The 18138-nt window shown below is 41.5% G+C and overlaps 1 protein-coding gene across 8 annotated transcripts in view; it reads left to right on the top strand.

Annotated features, from left to right (window-relative positions):
• Positions 1–18138, top strand: part of LOC118398157 (collagen alpha-1(XIV) chain-like) — a 100834-nt gene that overhangs the window by 23662 nt on the left and 59034 nt on the right. For all 8 annotated transcript variants that reach the window (XM_052470421.1, XM_052470417.1, XM_052470419.1 and 5 more), the window contains 12 exons: positions 783–935; positions 1260–1379; positions 1657–1821; positions 2144–2305; positions 3414–3701; positions 5356–5501; positions 7411–7540; positions 15135–15274; positions 15592–15718; positions 16062–16201; positions 16699–16831; positions 17184–17252. In XM_052470421.1, coding sequence (XP_052326381.1) covers positions 783–935; positions 1260–1379; positions 1657–1821; positions 2144–2305; positions 3414–3701; positions 5356–5501; positions 7411–7540; positions 15135–15274; positions 15592–15718; positions 16062–16201; positions 16699–16831; positions 17184–17252 — 1773 coding nt within the window. The remainder of the gene's footprint in view (positions 1–782; positions 936–1259; positions 1380–1656; positions 1822–2143; positions 2306–3413; positions 3702–5355; positions 5502–7410; positions 7541–15134; positions 15275–15591; positions 15719–16061; positions 16202–16698; positions 16832–17183; positions 17253–18138) is intronic.

Consider the following 18138-nt stretch of genomic DNA (forward strand, 5'->3'; position numbering starts at 1 on the left):
ACACACACATCAGTTTGTATAGGAGAAATATACTGTACAACAAAAATAATAATCTTGATTCCGGGTATATTATTTATTGCGTAAGACTGAAAGCCTGACAGTTTTCTGAACTGTGAAAGTCAAGAGTTTTTTCCTGAACTTAAGATACATAAGCATATTCAATGCAGGTTTGTGCATATCCTGCAGAAACCTTCTGAATCCACACAAAGAGTTCTGGGTCAATGCTTTTCCCTCACACTGAGTGTGTTGGATCAGGATAATAGCGCATTGCTGTCATGTCTGTTTGTGCTCTAATGACAGGCCTGTCTCTACTTAAATGGATTGGCACAGATTGTGAGAGGAGGCATAATGAGATATATTATTATGTGAAAGGCTATGTAGCAAAGTGTTGAAATAAAATGTCACCTAATTAAGGCATATTTTCTTTCATTGACTGGGTGTATTCGTAAGCACTAGAATAATTTAGCATCAATTATACTCTAAATTGTCCTTCAGGGAATTTTGTGGGAAAATGGTTTGAACTGAATAAACAAATGCTTTGGACCTAAGCTGCACTTCAAATAATGAAAAATGAATTTAGAAAAATCATGATAACATTTTAATTCTTTGATTCAGTTTACCTGTATTTGATAAGTTACTCTCTTCAGTGACCTTACTTTCCCCTTTATGCTACAGTAGTGGTGTGTTGTGCATTCTTGTGTTTTATCTAGGTTAATGTTTTAATGCTTTGTCATTAGTATGTTGGTATTAACAGATTTGGTCTGTATTTCTTTCCTTTACAGAGCAGTTCATGTGTAAGACCCCGGCCATTGCAGATATTGTGATCCTGGTGGACGGATCATGGAGTATCGGACGGATAAACTTCCGTCTGGTCCGCATGTTCCTGGAGAATCTGGTTAGCGCCTTCCATGTGGAGTTTGACAAGACACGGATAGGTGAGGAAACAATCTGTCATCTATTCTACTGGTTTCTTTATCATCATCATCATCATCGGTGATGTTTTTTCCCTATCATTGCCATCATCATTATAATTATGAGAAAGCAGTATTGCTAAAGTGCTCATGATTAGATGGTGATAGCCAATTAGCCATATGGCCATGGCCATATCCTGTCTATTCCACCCACTGGAGTCACAGGTACTGTAGTTTCTGTGTTGTCGTGTTGCTGTGTTTCATCTGGGTAATAAATGATTATCGTCAGTACAATAATGGAGTGTGAATGTGTGTTGAGAGAAGCTCATAGTGTTACCCTGTTCACAGGTCTGGCCCAGTACAGTGGTGACCCCAGGATGGAGTGGCACCTGAACACTTTCACCACCAAAGAAGCAGTCATCGACGCTGTGAAGAACCTGCCTTACAAAGGAGGGAACACATTGACGGGTACTAGAAAATAATCCTTTCGTCCTCTGTACTCTGTAATACTACTGAACTCCACATAATACACATTACCCACCTGGCACAAATTACGTTCATTATTTTATTCTACCACATTGTATTAGATGTCCCGATAACATGATTCATCTGTTTTCCATGACATTTTGAGATTTAGACAGGTAACCCAATAATCTTAACAAAGATGCTAATACTGTATGTGACACTCCTCAAGAACCGCTGTGTATGCAGGAGTTAGACAGTATGCTGATATTCTTCTATCTAGGTCTTGCATTGACGTACATCCTGGAGAACAGTTATAAACCTGAGTCCGGATCCAGGGCCGGCGTTCCCAAAATTGGAATCCTGATCACAGATGGGAAGTCTCAAGACGATGTCAGACCCCCGGCTCAGAGTCTGAGAGAGGCGGGAATAGAGCTGTTTGCCATTGGTATGAGACAAAGCCTCATCTTAGTTCTCTCTAAATGCTCATATATTTCTGTAGTTAAAGGGATAGCTTGAATGCAGATGCACTTTTCTTGACGGATGGAGGACAATCTTTCACCTTTAACATTTATATTTATGAAAACTGGTTTGAGTGTGAAGCCACGTGTTCTGACACATGCTCAGTGTAATGATATGAAATCTAGAGATGTCTCATTCTACTCATCCTGATCATCTTTCCCTCTCTTAATGTCGGTATCTCTCTCTCACGCGCTCTCTCTCTCTCCCCCTTTTCCTCCTTCACGCTCTCTACCTCTTTCTCTGCAAAGGTGTGAAGAACGCCGATGAGAAAGAGCTGAAGGCCATCGGCTCACCTCCAGAGGAGACGCATGTCTACAACGTGGCCGACTTCAGCGTCATGAGCTCTATCGTGGAGCGTCTGACCAGGACCGTCTGTGACCGGGTCGAACAGCTCGACAAGGCCATCAAAGGTGAGTCCGATTCAAGAAGAGTAGTAGATTCAGAAAAGAGAATTGAGAAGGTTAAATCCAGACCTGGGTTCAAGTACATGTGTATTTCAGTATCTGCTATTTAAAATCTGTGGTTATGAGTATTTTCAAATGCACAACCCAAAACAAGTACTTCTATTTGAGTCATTAATTGAATGGTTATTTGTAAAAACCAAATAGTCTACCAAAATATATTTGACAGTATTTTCAAATACTTATTTCAAATACTATTTTCAAATACCTGGGTTAAATGCATGGCAGTATATTTGAGTATTTTCAAATACTTTTCAAGTTTTTGTCACCCCGCTCCTCCGCTCTCTCCACTGGCTTCCAGTTGAAGCTCACATCCGCTACAAGACCATGGTGCTTGCCTACGGAGCTGTGAGGGGAACGGCACCTCAGTACCTCCAGGCTCTGATCAGGCCCTACACCCAAACAAGGGCACTGCGTTCATCCACCTCTGGCCTGCTCGCCTCCCTACCACTGAGGAAGTACAGTTCCCACTCAGCCCAGTCAAAACTGTTCGCTGCTCTGGCTCCCCAATGGTGGAACACACTCCCTCACGACGCCAGGACAGCGGAGTCAATCACCACCTTCCGGAGACACCTGAAACCCCACCTCTTTAAGGAATACCTAGGATAGGATAAAGTAATCCTTCTCACCCCCCCCTCCCTTAAAAGATTTAGATGCACTATGGTAAAGTGGCTGTTCCACTGGATGTCATAAGGTGAATGCACCAATTTGTAAGTCGCTCTGGATAAGAGCGTCTGCTAAATGACTTAAATGTCATGTAAATGTAAGTTTATTTTCAAATACATTAAAATATACTTGTCTTTTCAACAAAAATCTATCTGAATACCTACTTCGAATGTATGTGAAAGTAATTGAGATATTTGGAACAGTATTTGAACCCAGGTCTGGTTACATCACAGGTGAGCATCATAGACATTATAGTCATATAGTATCCCTTTTTACAAACAAACAGTGTTTGAAATGTGTCACTTCAGCCATTTCGGAAAAATCCAGATGAAAGCAAACAAATCCATCCTCTCACCCTTTCTCTTTCTTCACCCACCCTACATTCTCTCAGGCGACAGAGGCCCAGAAGTCACCATGACCTCTCCCAGAGGCCTGGTGACCTCAGAGGTGACAGCCAGGAGTTTCCGGGTGTCGTGGACCCACGCCCCAGGGACGGTGGAGAAGTACCGGGTGGTGTACTACCCTGCCAGCGGGGGCCAGCCCGAGGAGAAGGTAGTGCAGGGCACAGTGGACACAGTGGTGCTCAACTACCTCCTCTCCCTGACTGAGTACCAGGTGGCCGTGTTCGCCATCTACGCCAGCTCAGCTAGCGAGGCCCTCCGAGGCAGCGCTACCACATGTAAGTCTAGTTACAAAACTGAATCTCATCTGATTTAGTGAGGGCTAGAAGTTGATGAAGGACAAAGAAATCCCCCTTGGATATCTGTGAATACTAAGTACACAAATTACCTTAAAGGGGTTAAAAGGGGTGGTGAGTAACCTACCACTGTCAGACTGACATACAGATGGAGGAGGAAGAAAGACAATTTACGCCATCCAGTAATGCTGTAAATGCTCTCACTTTTGGAGCGCTTAAGTGTCCCGTATTGCATTTAGGCCTATATTTATGTATTTCTATAGACCAGTAATTTAAGGGAGGGGATGTGGCCACTCTCGGCCAAACAGGTTAACGGGAATGGAGATTACTTTGCTGTGTGAATTGTGAGTTATGCCTGTTAATTTAATTGTTTACAATTTGACTTTTGTTTCTCCATTTACCATGTTACAAAACTGGTTAGCAAACCTACTCTCTTAGAAAAAAGGGTTCCAAAAGGGTTATTCAGCTGTACCCATAGGAGAAACTTTTGAAAAACCCTTTTTGGTTTCAGATCGAACCCTTTTGGGCCCCTATGTAGAAAGTTCTGTGAAAGAGTTCTTTATCGAACCCAAAAGGGTTCTACCTGGAACCAGAAGGGTTATGCCTGGAACCAAAAGGATAATACCTATAACCAAAAGGGTTATACCTGGAACCAAAAGGGTTATGCATGAAACCAAAAGGGTTATACCTGGAACCAAAAAGGGTTTTCAAAGGGTTATCCTATGGGGAGAGCTGAAGAACCATTTTAAGTTCTTGATAGCATCTTATTTTCTAAGTGCATATAAACTCTGGCCAATCAAGGGAAGCTAGGACATACTAACAAGTCTGTAACCTTTGAGTCGAGGTAAGCGAACAGGGTGTTGTATGTCTTTGTCCCTAGTGGAGACAGCATAGCCTACTCACCAGGGTCCAGGGAGAGTTCAGTCGGGACTCTGTAGTCGGCCAGCCCAAGCAGGTTATTAGGTTCAAATAGTGACAAAGATAATAGTATAAAAAAATATTTAAATAAATAAAAAAAGACATACAAAGGAAAAGTATTCAGACACAAATGGTAAAACCCTGCCTGGTCAGGAGGCTACTCCCAATCAGCATCTCAGCTAGATAATCACTCCTACCTGTGAGCAATCACTCCCTACCGGCACTCCAAGCACCTGGCCCGGCTGCTGCTGGGATATAAAGAGGGAAAATGGACTGCTAACTGTGTCCTAACCTCCTCCCTACCTCTAACTCCTGATTAGACAGAACAGGGCTGGAGCAAAAACCTGCATATGCAGTAGGTAAATATTTCATTGTTAGTCTGCACCTGTTGTTTACAAAGCATGTGATGAATAAAATGTGATTTTATCTGAGCTCTCCATGAAGAGGGTTTTGCTAACACTGGTCTACTGGTCTAAGTCATGTCCTAGTCTTAACCCTGCGGGAACTGTGTGTGACCTCTGTGTGACCCATAGAAATAAAATTACTAGAACAGGCTGAAGCGCCTCTGACCTCAGCAACTTGACTGCACCCTCATGGGTACACTCAATTTGATTGATATGGAATTGTAATCCTAAACGTTGACTTGAATGTTGTTGCATGTTCTAGTAATTCTATGTTGTCACCCATATATGACCTATGTGACCCTTGTGTGTTACAGTGGCCCTGCCCACGGTGAACAACCTGGAGCTGTTTGACATCACCCACAACACCATGAGGGCCCGCTGGAGGGTCGCAGAGGGGGCTTCTGGCTTCATGATCCTCTATGCCCCGCTGACCGAGGGAGACGACGCCGATGAGAAGGAGGTGATAAAAAGGAAACAGAAGGGATGATAGAGAAAGGAGGATGAGAAAATGAGAGAGAAGAGGAATGAGATGGTAAAATAAAGACAGAGTGGAGGACAAAAGACTGTCAGAAAGAAAAGGAAAGAAGACAGATGGAGAGGGAGAGAGAAGAGGATGTAAGATATGGAGTGGTTACATTTAAATACAAAGGAAAGTAAAGAAGTAGTAAGAGAGGGAATTTAGACTCAAAGCAAGGAAATATTTAGAAGACACTCTAACTCAGTGTTCGCCAACCTTTTCTGAGTCAAAATGCAAGCCTAGATTTACCGCTCCAATTTTTTTTTTACTTGACTTAAAAAATGTAACCCTATTCAACATTAACCAACTAAAAATGGAATGAGGTTTGTGCAGTAGACTATAGGCCCAATACATTATCACTGCATATTGGCTACACTTGAATTGCCCTGCCAATGTTGTTTTCTTAGAGGTTTTGAAATTATCTAAAATAAATTGTAGGTATATGATCACACTGGTAATAAATAATGTGTTGTATTACTTGAGGCACAGCTTAGTGAGCATAATAATGTGTTTTTTTATTTACTGGACTGATGGCCTGCATCTGATGGTCAGTCTGAGGGGAGGGAGCAGCGGTGAGGCTGTCTATCACTCGACTCACCATCCCTCCTCACTCTCTCACTCCGCTGAGAAAAAAGAGGACACAGTCTCCCTGATGGCCAAACTTAAGTCGCACTGCATTATTTCTGCCTCATGCACCAATTCATGGTGTTTCTCCTATGACCAGAGAAGTGAAATATTCCTCGATATGAAAAAATACACAAGCCGCTAATATATATAATAACAACGCAAGTTTATGGAAAAACCTTGCTGTACTTATTGATTGCAGCTGCAGTGCTGGTTGTAGCGTGAGTGGAAGTAGGGAGCTTGCATTTTATGGCTTATAAAACTATTGAACAAAGTGTTGACAGTGCTGAATAACAACTTAATCATGAACTTAGTCATAAAAACAGCAAGTCTCTAGTCATGATTTTAACATTTTAGAAATCTCACATGATCAACTTTGCTGTGCCTTCGATGCTATGGTGCTATGGTGCGAGGAAACTGTGCAGACACGGTGATCTGAGCTATCTGATTGGCCAGGTGTAGGCCTATAGGTGCACTTGATTTACTCTCTGGGCCTGCCAGGTAGGTTCTACCTTCAGAAACATAAAATGGTTCATAACCTTTTTCTCTTGCTAGGGCTGCTGAATCAAGTGCACCTATTACTAACAGCACAAAACGAAGAAAAAAATAGGAACGCAGGGCATTATCGTTGTTTTTCTTACAGAAATGTTTGGTGTTCGACTAGGAATGGCTTGGAGATCGACCAGTTGGTGACCACTACTCTAACTAGTGCAATGGAAAGGGGGGAGGTGAGATGGAGAGGGAGAGAGAAGTTCCTCCACCCAACAAATTCCACCCATCCTGTTTGTGCTCATTAAAAAATAACACTCTCTAGGCACAGTCATCAGTTCGGGTTCACAGTCTCACTTGCTCAGCCTGTTGGGGCACAACACTTGAATCCTTTTTCAAATAAAGTTATACTGGTTGTTGTCGATCAATTCAGACAGGTATTAAGTGCATATCTCAGTTGTATAGTTAAATGATTCAGCCTCTAGCTAGATTAGCATAAAACAAAAGGAATTCTAGGGCAGAATGCTCCATTCTCTAAAAAGTAGTTATTTCACATTCTTATGTATCACGTCTGGCTGGCTGGCTGGCTCGCTGCCACTTTATCTAGCCATCTTGCCCTCGTCTGTTTGATGCTTGCTTCTGTCTTCATCAACCCCCTGTATATAACTTGTTCCTTTGCCAACTTCTCTGTTTACCTGTCTGTCACCTTGTCTAAGGTCTCTGATGACTGTTTGTACAGGTGAAAGTGGCTGAGACGGTGAACGAAGTGGAACTGGAGAACCTGACCCCAGACACAGAGTACACAGTGACGGTGTACGCCATGTACGGAGAGGAGGCCAGTGACCCTATGACCAGTCAGGAGACCACGCGTGAGTAACCGCCTCATACACTCGTACTCATGCACGTGCATGCACAGATTCACACACGCATGCATAAGCAGGCACACACACATGACAATTCCAGAAACACTGATCTACCCGTAAGAAAACAGGTGTGTCGCTTGTAACAACATGAGTAGATGAAGCTGTCGTAAATAAATGTAAATCTCTATCAGAACATGAGATGGATATCTACCGGCTGAGCATGAGATATTTACTGTAGGTGTTTAGATGTTTGGTTAGCCATCAGGCCTAGTGAATTTGCATACTTCTGCCTGTATCTTGAATGAGCGATATCAAGCCCTGGCAAGCTTTAGAACAAGACCGAACGAACAGGCTGCCAAAACAATGGTGTTTGTGCTGATTTGACATTTCAGAGCTATTTGGGGGCATCATGTTAGTGTTGAAGTTGACAATCTGTCAGTCACCACTTTGCTAATTAATGTGTTATTATCTTTCTTTGAACGTTCGTAAGGGAGATGTCACGACATGTACTGTAGATATACAGTTGTAGTCGGAAGATTACATACACTTAGGTTGTAGTCATTAAACTTGTTTTTCAACCAATCCACAAATTTCTTGTGAACAAACTATAGTTTTGGCAAGTCGGTTAGGACATCTACTTTGTGCATGACACAAGTCATTTTTCCAACAATTGTTTACAGACAGATTATTTCACTTATAACTCATTGTATCACAATTCCAGTGGGTCAGAAGTTTACATACACTAAGTTGACTGTGCCTTTAAACAGCTTGGAAAATTCCAGAAAATTATGTCATGGCTTTAGAAGCTTTTGATAGGCTAATTGACATAATTTGAGTCAATTGGAGGTGTACCTACCATCAAACTCAGTGCCTCTTTGTTTGACATCATGGGAAAATCTTAAGAAATCAGCCAAGACCTCAGAGAAAAAATTGTAGACCTCCAGAGGTCTGGTTCATCCTTGGGAGTAATTCCAAACGCCTGAAGGTACCATGTTCATCTATACAAACAATAGTACGCAAGTATAATCACCATGGGACCATGCAGCCGTCATACCGCTCAGGAAGGTGATGCGTTCTGTCTCCTAGAGATTAACGTACTTTGGTGCGAACAGTGCAATTCAATCCCAGAACAACAGCGAAGGACCTTGTGAAGATGCTGGAGGAAACAGGTACAAAAGTATCTATATCCACAGTAAAACAAGTCCTATATCGATATAACCTGAAAGGCCGCTCAGCAAGGAAGAAGCCACTGCTCCAAAACCGCCATAAAAAAGCCAGACTACGGTTTGCAACTGCACATGGGGACAAAGATCGTACTTTTTGGAGAAATGTCCTCTGGTCTGATGAAGCAAAAATAGAATGGTTTGGCTATAATGACCATCGTTATGTTTGGAAGAAAAAGGGGGAGGCTTGCAAACCAAAGAACACCATTCCAACCGTGAAGCACGGGGGTGGCAGCATCATGTTGTGGGGGTTCTTTGCTGCAGGGGGGACAAAATAGATGGCTTCATGAGGCAGGAAAATTATGTGGATATATTGAAGCAACATCTCAAGACATCAGTCAGGAAGTTAAAGCTTGGTCACAAATGGACAAGCATACTTCCAAAGTTGTGGCAAAATGGCTTCAGGACAACAAAGTCAAGGTATTGGAGTGGCCATCACAAAGCCCTGACCTCAATCCCATATAACTTTGTGGGCTGAACTGAAAAAGTGTGTGCGAGCAAGGAGGCCTACAAACCTGATTCAGTTACACCAGCTCTGTCAGGAGGAATGGGCCAAAATTCACCCAACTTATTGTGGGAAGGTTGTGGAAGGCTACCCAAAACATTTGATCCAAGTTAAACAATTTAAAGGCAAAGCTACCAAATACTAATTGAGTGTATGTAAACTTCTGAACCACTGGGAATGTGAGGAAATAAATAAAAGCTGAAATAAATCGTTCTCTCTACTATTATTCTGGCATTTCACATTCTTAAAATAAAGTGGTGATCCTAATTGACCTAAGACAGGGAATTTGTATTAGGATTAAATATCAGGAATTGTGAAAAACTGAGTTTAAATGTATTTGTTAAGGTGTATGTACACTTCCAACTTCAACTGTATTTGTCGTTCCACGAAATGAGTGCCTTTTGCATCCCTTTGATATTTTAAGTAGAAATTGTGCACCCATATTACATTTTACAAAACTGCTATATTGAATGAAGTGTCCTTTAATATAGACCACATGGAGAATTCAATCAATCAGATTTTTTATATGAATAAAGACTTGCTAAAGTGCCAAAATTCAGCATTCAGACATGTCCCTCCATGCACCCTCTGTCACTTCTAGGAAGATATAAACCCCCTTAACACCATAATTACTCCACGTTTTCACCGTCATTGTAAAGCCCTAGATATTTTGTTGATTTAAAACCTGTTAAGACTCTATACTGCCCCCGTTGGAGAAAGTGCGTACCCATAGTAAAGTGAAAATATTTTTTCCCAAAATTGCTAATATATGCATATAAAAATTATTATTGAATAGAAAACACTCTAAAGTTTCTAAAACCATTAAAATTATGTCTGTATGTAAAGCAGAACTCTCAGGGCAGCCTTTCTCCCAAACTCTCTCTTGTGAAGAGAAAAGTTGGGTCAACTTTGACGTCATGGCCCCCACCCTTCCCAGGCAGCTACCGATCCAGGAACAGTCTCTATCTCTTCAGCGCGATGCCTGCTTTCAAATGGCACGTTCATTGTGAGAATCCCACGAGCCCTCGACGTTTGGCGGGCGAAATTGCTCGTGTCCCTCTGAAAAACAGGCACTCTATTGCGCGCGGCCGATTTGGAGTACGTTCTTTTCCATGATCCAGCATTTGAAGCCGGATTGTCTGTTCGCGCTGATCTTTGTTCTACATGCTAAAAACATCATAAAGCTCGATTTTTCACATTGTTTGACCAGTTTAGTGGACATATAATATGTAAATTGGAAGTTTTGATGCGCAAGAGTGCTGGACCAGAAGTCATTTTGGATGCATTTCAGCCGAAGCTGTTAACATGTGCTAATACAGAGACACACAACGTGAAACCAAACGATGTATTGGGTAAGTATGACTCCTTCTACGTCTTCTGATGGAAGAACATCAAAGGTAAGGGAATATTTATGTGGTTATTTGGTGTTTCTGTGGACTCCAAACGTAGAGGAGACATACTGCTAATATCTGAGCGCCGACTCATAGTATAGCCCAGTGAACGATGTCTGTAACGTTAAAAATAAATGTAATACAGCGGTTGCATTAAGAAGAAGTGTATCTTTGTAAATATATGTAGAACATGTATATTTAGTCATGTTTATTGCTTGTTATCTGACGTTATCTGTCGGAGCTATCATCATTTCTCCTGACATTTGAGTAGCATTTTTTTAAATGTCGTCATTGTAAACAGAGATTTATGGATATAAATGGCATATTATTGAAAAAAAAAAACGTACTGTGTAACATGTAATATTACTGTCATCTGATGAAGATTTTCAAAAGGTTAGTGAATTATTTATTTTTTAATCCTACTTTTAAATTAGATTTTTTCTGGGACAAAATAGCCACCGCTTGCCTTTTGTTTCGGTGGTGATCTAATATAAATATGTGCTATGTTTTCGCCGTAAAACATTTTAGAAATCTGACTTGCTGGATAGATGAACAAGGTGTTTATCTTTCATTTGAGCTATTGGACTTGTTAATGTGTGGAGGTTAAATATTTCTAAGAATTTTTTTTTGCATTGTGTGTTATGGTAATGAGCTTGAGCTGTAGTCACGATCCCGGATCCGGGATGGGGAGTTCTAAGATTAACAAAGTCATTTCTGAAGATTATTATTTATTTAATGTGATTAGTGATTCATTTACATGTGTCCTTCATTTCAACCCTGTTACGTGAACTGAAGTCTCGTTTTAATATTGTGAAACTATTCCTTAATTTTTTTGAAGAAACATTGAACATCTAATAGTCAACTCATTGTGTTAAAGGAGGTGAGCTGGATATATTGTTTTTGTCAATTTTCTAGTGTTTTGTAGTGGAAAACAGCTGGTCAAGCATAACACATCAACCCTTGTAGTGGAAAACAGCCGGTCGAGCATAACACATCAACCCTTGTAGTGGAAAACAGCCGGTCGAGCATAACACATCAACCCTTGTAGTGGAAAACAGCCGGTCAAGCATAACACATCAACCCTTGTAGTGGAAAACAGCCGGTCGAGCATAACACATCAACCCTTGTAGTGGAAAACAGCCGGTCGAGCATAACACATCAACCCTTGTAGTGGAAAACAGCCGGTCAAGCATAACACATCAACCCTTGTAGTGGAAAACAGCCGGTCGAGCATAACACATCAACCCTTGTAGTGGAAAACAGCCGGTCGAGCATAACACATCAACCCATGTAGTGGAAAACAGCCGGTCGAGCACAACACATCAACCCTTGTAGTGGAAAACAGCCGGTCGAGCATAACACATCAACCCTAGATAGACTGGCAAGAAATGTTTTAACAATTTAATTTGTTTTGTAAAACTTACATTCAATTGCCACTCCCTGTTTCACACATCAAGTTTCCATTCCACCTGTCACAATAGGATTTATGGCTGAGTTAAGATGAAATTGTCAACCTTGTTACGGTCATCCCAGTTACATTATTTGGCACTTAATAGGCACTTATTATAGTCATTTTTTGTATGTAACCTCTTGAGATGGGAAAACATGTTTTTTATTAAGTTGAACATGTGCCCTTTATGACAGAATGTTAAAATATAGTAAAATCCAACGTTTTTTGGGGACCAAGTTATACTTCTCAAAAGGCACGGAATGGGTGGAACGACCCTTACAGAGACTTAAAAACAGTTTAGAAAGTAGTTGTCCTTACACGTTTTGTCTGTTTTAAGGCTACAGGATAGTGCCTTAAAGGGATAGTTCACTCAAAATAAAACTTTGTTGGATGTGGTGTAGATCCAGCCTATATGTCTCAACCCTAATAGAATGGGAAAGATAAACACGGTCTTAAATACTGTTAGAATTGAGGTACGTAACATGATATAAATAACATATTGTGTATTCTCAACTCATTTCAACATCTGTCCTATGTCCCACTGTTCAGCAGCCTGATGGAATGAAACTTGCCCTCTCCTATTCTTACTGAACAGTGGGGACCCTTAATCTCCTTCCAGAGGGCAACAACTCGAAACATTGGGCAAGATTGTTGGTGGGGGTCCTCTCTGATGCGCTTGGCATTGGCCCTTGCCCATTTATCGTAGAGGCCCTGAAGCCCCTTGCACTGCAGCCCACAGAGCTTGGAATCCAGGTTCATAGTCTTCCTGTGGACACCTTTATGAGCCACTGACAGCCCTCTGTACCAGACCAGGAACAGAAAGTCAGCACACTCTCTATACGACAAGTGTAGTAGTTGGAGAGTATCCAGGTGTTGACATTTCAGTTGTCTCAGTCTGCGCAGGAGTTGTTGCCACTTTTTATTGATGTTCTGGGTGTTGGCTGTCCATGATGATTGCCAGCCACTGGGGAAAAACTGGTTGAATCAATGTTGTTTCCACGTCATTTCAACCCAAAAATTAAATGTGATGACGTTGAATCAACGTGGAAAATTGATTGGATTTGAAAAAAGTTTCTTCACACTACTTTTAACCTAATTCCAATGACATGGTGAAACTTGTTATTGATTTGACGTTGAATTCACACTAGTTGACAATTCAACCAAATGTACATCAAAACTAGACGCTGAGCTGACGTCTGTGCCCAGTGACCAGGTAAACTCCTCACCCTGTCTACCTGTTTACCACCCAGGACTAGGTGGCTCACTGGGTCTGCCTTTCTCCTGAAATCAATGAGCAGTTATTTTGTTTTGTTGATGTTGAGTGTGAGTGTGAGGTAGTTGTTATTGCACCAGTAATGAATCCTGTTCACTTCTGTTGGGAAATGCAGTCATCTGAGAGGTCGACAACGGCGCTGTCACCTACATATTTCACTGCCAAGCAGTCCCTGTCGGAGACACTCAGATCATTGGTGTATATGGAGAATAAGACTGGGGAGATGCTAGTTCCTTGGGTGGAACCGGTAGATGAACACAGAGGAAGGGATGTTGTGTTGTTGAACTTAGTCCAGCACCCGCAAGGTAATGCTGGGGTCAATCTATAGGTAGGAAAGAAGGTGAGGCTGCATGCAGTTAAAAGCAGCGTAGAAGTCGAGGAAAAGGATGCACACATAAGAGTGAGCCCTCTCCAGGTGTGTCATGGCACTGTGCAACAACGTCAAGACTGCATCCTCCACTGATCTGTTCTTCCTGTATGCAAACTGCGTTGGAATACACTACCGTTCAAAAGTTTGGGGTCACTTAGAAATGTCCTGTTTTTTTTTAAAGAAAAGCGTTTTTTTTTGTCCATTAAAATAACATCACATTGATCCGAAATACAGTGTAGACATTGTTCATGTTGTAAATGACTATTGTAGCTGGAAACGGCAGATTTTTTATGGAATATCTACATAGGCATGCAGAGGTCCATTATCAGCAACCATCACTCCTGTGTTCCAATGGCACGTTGTGTTAGCTAATCCAAGATTATCATTTTAAAAGGCTAATTGATCATTACAAAACCCTTTTGCAATTATGTTAGCACAGCTGAAAACTGTTGTCCTGATTAAAGAAGCAATAAAACTGGCCTTGTTTAGACTAGTTGAGTATCTGGAGCATCAGCATTTGTGGGTTCAATTACAGGGTCAAAATGGCCAGAAACAAATAACTTTATTTTGAAACTCGTCAGTCTATTCTTGTTCTGAGAAATTAAGGCTATTCCATGCGAGAAATTGCCAAGAAACTGAAGATCCTGTACAATGCTGTGTACTACTCCCTTCACAGAACAGTGCAAAGTGGCTCAAACCAGAATAGAAAGAGGAGTGGGAGGCCCCGGTGCACAACTGAGCAAGAAGGCAAGTACATTAGAGTGTCTAGTTTGAGAAACAGACGCCTCACAAGTCCTCAACTGGCAGCTTCATTAAAAAGTACCCCCAAAACACAAGTCTCAACATCAACAGTGAAGAGGTGACTCCGGGATGCTGGCCTTCTAGGATGTTCTTTTAATGGACCAAAAATATGTTTTTCTTTAAAAAATAAGGACATATTTAAGTGACCCCAAAATTTTGAATGATAGTGTAGATCCTTGCCAAACTTTAAAACATTTTTCTCCAACTTTATTTCCAATTCCCTCATGAACCCAGTTCACCTTCACTGCATCCTTTTCATGCTCCCTGCGTCTATAACTAAGTGCTGACCCTGATTTAAATTGAGGTGAATGAAGCGCAGCAAGAAAATCCAGGGAGTAATTCTAAGCAGGACTTCTATCCCTACCTAAAGTGAAGCTCCTTGTTAAATTTTAACTTTGCCAGAGAATGTGTTTTGTGCGCAAAAGGCCATTCTTCTGCCCTTTTGTTCCTCGGAGAGGAACTCTCAAACAAAAAGAGTCACGTCATGCACCGGTGGAAGGGTGACTCAGGTTCTTGTGTTTAATTGCAACAATATTAGGGTTGACCTGTGAGCCGTGTTCCTGTTCTCTGCCCCACTCTTCTCCCAGTACCCCTGATCCCTGCGCGGAACCTGCGCTTCTCCAACGTCGACCACAGCTCTGCCAGACTCACCTGGGAGGCGACGTCCAAGAAGGCCAGCGGTTACCGCATCATGTACGTCAAGACCAATGGAGTGCAGACCAATGAGGTGAGTGCTCACAGCACTTGGCCAATAACGTAGCTGGACTTTAAGCCCATGAATAGATTGTGTTAATGTTAATGTCACACACTTTCCCCCTAAAGAAAAACTTTCAAAAAACAGTTAGCATTTTGCTAACATATAAACCTTATAGAAGGTGATATATAATCTGATATATGATTCTGCCTGATGTATAGAAAAGTAGGCATCACTGGAAGGATAAATACAATAAATAAATATATTTATATACAGTATATATGTTTTATTGTCACATAGAGGGACTCACACTGACTGTTAACCCTGACCTCTCTCTTCGGTGGCTGTAGATGGACGTTGGCCGTATCACCACCCTGTTACTAAGGAACCTGACGTCATTGACCGAGTACACGGTGGCCATCTTTGCTATCTATGATGAGGGCCAGGCAGAGCCCTTGACTGACAGCTTCACTACTAGTAAGACTGCCTCTACCTGTATAAGCAATGTTATTGGCAGCTCTTGGCTTTCAACAACAGCCTTTATAATACAAAAAAGACCATAAATGTTGTGGCTTCTAGAATGTGCCATAGAAATATAATTATTAAAACGGACGTTCCCATTCAATTCAACGTTCCGTGATGGATGGGCATTCTATTTCTCTGGAAAGTGGTACCAAGTCATGAACACTTTCTTACATGTGATAAAGTGTATCTAAAAGAGAGTGCTGACTGAATATGACCACTCATATGTGGGATGCCAAAATGATGTGGAACTCCTTCCATTATTTTGAGGCTTCTTTACCCTTTGTGTCTAAACCAGAGACGGTCCCAGAGCCTCTGAACCTGAGGAGCAGTGAAGTCTCCACAGAAAGCTTCAGGGTCACCTGGGAACACTCAGCCCAAGATGTGGTTCTTTACAGACTCACATGGACCCCCATCAGAGGAGGAGACACTAAAGAGGTCTGTGTCTGGCTGTCTTATCCAGCTGACTGACTGACTGGCTGGCTCGTTGAATGGATGCACAGTTCTCTTTCTGTCTCTTACTGCAATTATGTTTCATTCTGGTGTCTCACATCAGCTACAGAATCTATGACTGCAATTGAATTGTCTCTGCTAGAAGGTTTTCAGCTAAGTGATTTCTCTCAGGTTATGCATGCTGTATTGGAAGTTGTATGACTCACCTCCCAATGCTTGGCATACTTTCTATCACATCCCTGAGCAGTTTAAGATTGACCATCTATCAGGCATTCATTGAATGTTGACACAAAGCCAGTCATGCTAGATACAAATATGGATTGCTTACTTACCTTCTACAGTATGTGTTTGAAGGGTTATTTTGAAGCCCTTTTGGTGACTGTAGAATTCCAGTCCGTAAGTGCATTTGGTAGCAGCAGAAATATCTGACGTTGACTCAACTTCTCAATACATTCTCCTCCCTCCTTCCCTCTATGGTGAAGATGCCAGTGAACGGTAAAATGAATAGCCACCTGCTGACTGGACTGAGGCCCATTACTGAGTACGAGGTCTCTCTGATTGCTGTCTTCAGAAACGAGGAAGAAAGCAACGCTGTGACCCTCACAGAGTCAACAGGTAATTAAAGAAAACTCCACTCCAATCAGGGTTAATTGAACATTGGGGATTGTATTGATTTAGTGTTGCCACTGTGCTACTGCTTGCTCTTTAGGGGCTTTGAGGCGGGTTACGAGTAAGCACTTTGTGACTTTCGATGCATTTGTTAGAATCGTGCATGTCCACCACACACAGCTTATATACATACCCGTGTCTTGTATGTTTGCTACAGTGAGACTGGTCTTGAGAAAGACCTTGGTGCTGAAACATTGTCATTAAACAGTCTAAACTATAGACTCCCCTCTTATTTTTCTTTTGAAGACTCAATGTACACATTTACTTAATTGATCTGACCATTTTGTCTGTTTTTCAGTGGCAAGAACAACGACTACCACAAAAGCTACTACTACCACAACTACCACACAAGCTACCACCACAGCAGGTAAATTAGATTTTTTCAGTCTTGTACTTGTCGTGTCTTTGGCTATGCCGGATTAAGTGATATGACATGCTATTCTATAAGATCCTTTCTCTGGAATTAATATTACCTGATTGAGCTAATCATGTAACTGTAATTAACTAGAAAGTTGGGGCACCACAAAATACTATTTATGGAGCTTTTATCTTCCGAATAAACTCTTAAAGACCTAGTAATATTTTACATCAATAGCAGTCAATATTAATCGTCACCTTATTTCAGTCTCATCTGAAAGTTGTAAATTCTTGGTTATCTTCACGAACCCTTGTAAACAAGTTGAATCAGCAATACAAAATTGGGTTTAATCATTTATTTACGAAATACCTAACTAATCACACAGAATTACATATACACAGAATGAATGATACCTTGATTACAAATTATATCATGAAGGAAAACGTCCCTAGCGGAGGGCACAGATTTGACAGCTGGTTACACAAAGAAAAGGGGCTGGGTTTGAGTGAAAGAGCGGGAAGACTGAGGAACAATGGGAGCGATGTCTCTATCGTAAATACATTATCTTATGCATTCTAAATTACCGCCCATTTGGAAAAGGATTATGCAATAAATATTTACTCTGAACTGCACTTCAGTAGGTTGGGGGTAGATGGAAGGCCGTGTTGCCCAACCGAGTCCTTTGAAAAATGTCTCTGGTGGTAAATTGGATATGTTGTAGTAACATTGTTGTGTGGTAGACGGGATACTCTGTTCTTTCCTAGCCCACGTTTGCAGCTGCTGTTGCTAACTCAATGGCTAGGAGGTATCACTTCTATAGTGAATAAGTTCAAAGTTCATACCATTCGCAACCAAAGCTCACGCTGAGGTTGGCTTAGTTCTGTAGTTGACATGT

Source organism: Oncorhynchus keta, chromosome 19 (assembly GCF_023373465.1).
Source record: "Oncorhynchus keta strain PuntledgeMale-10-30-2019 chromosome 19, Oket_V2, whole genome shotgun sequence".
Classification (NCBI taxonomy): Eukaryota; Metazoa; Chordata; class Actinopteri; order Salmoniformes; family Salmonidae; genus Oncorhynchus; species Oncorhynchus keta.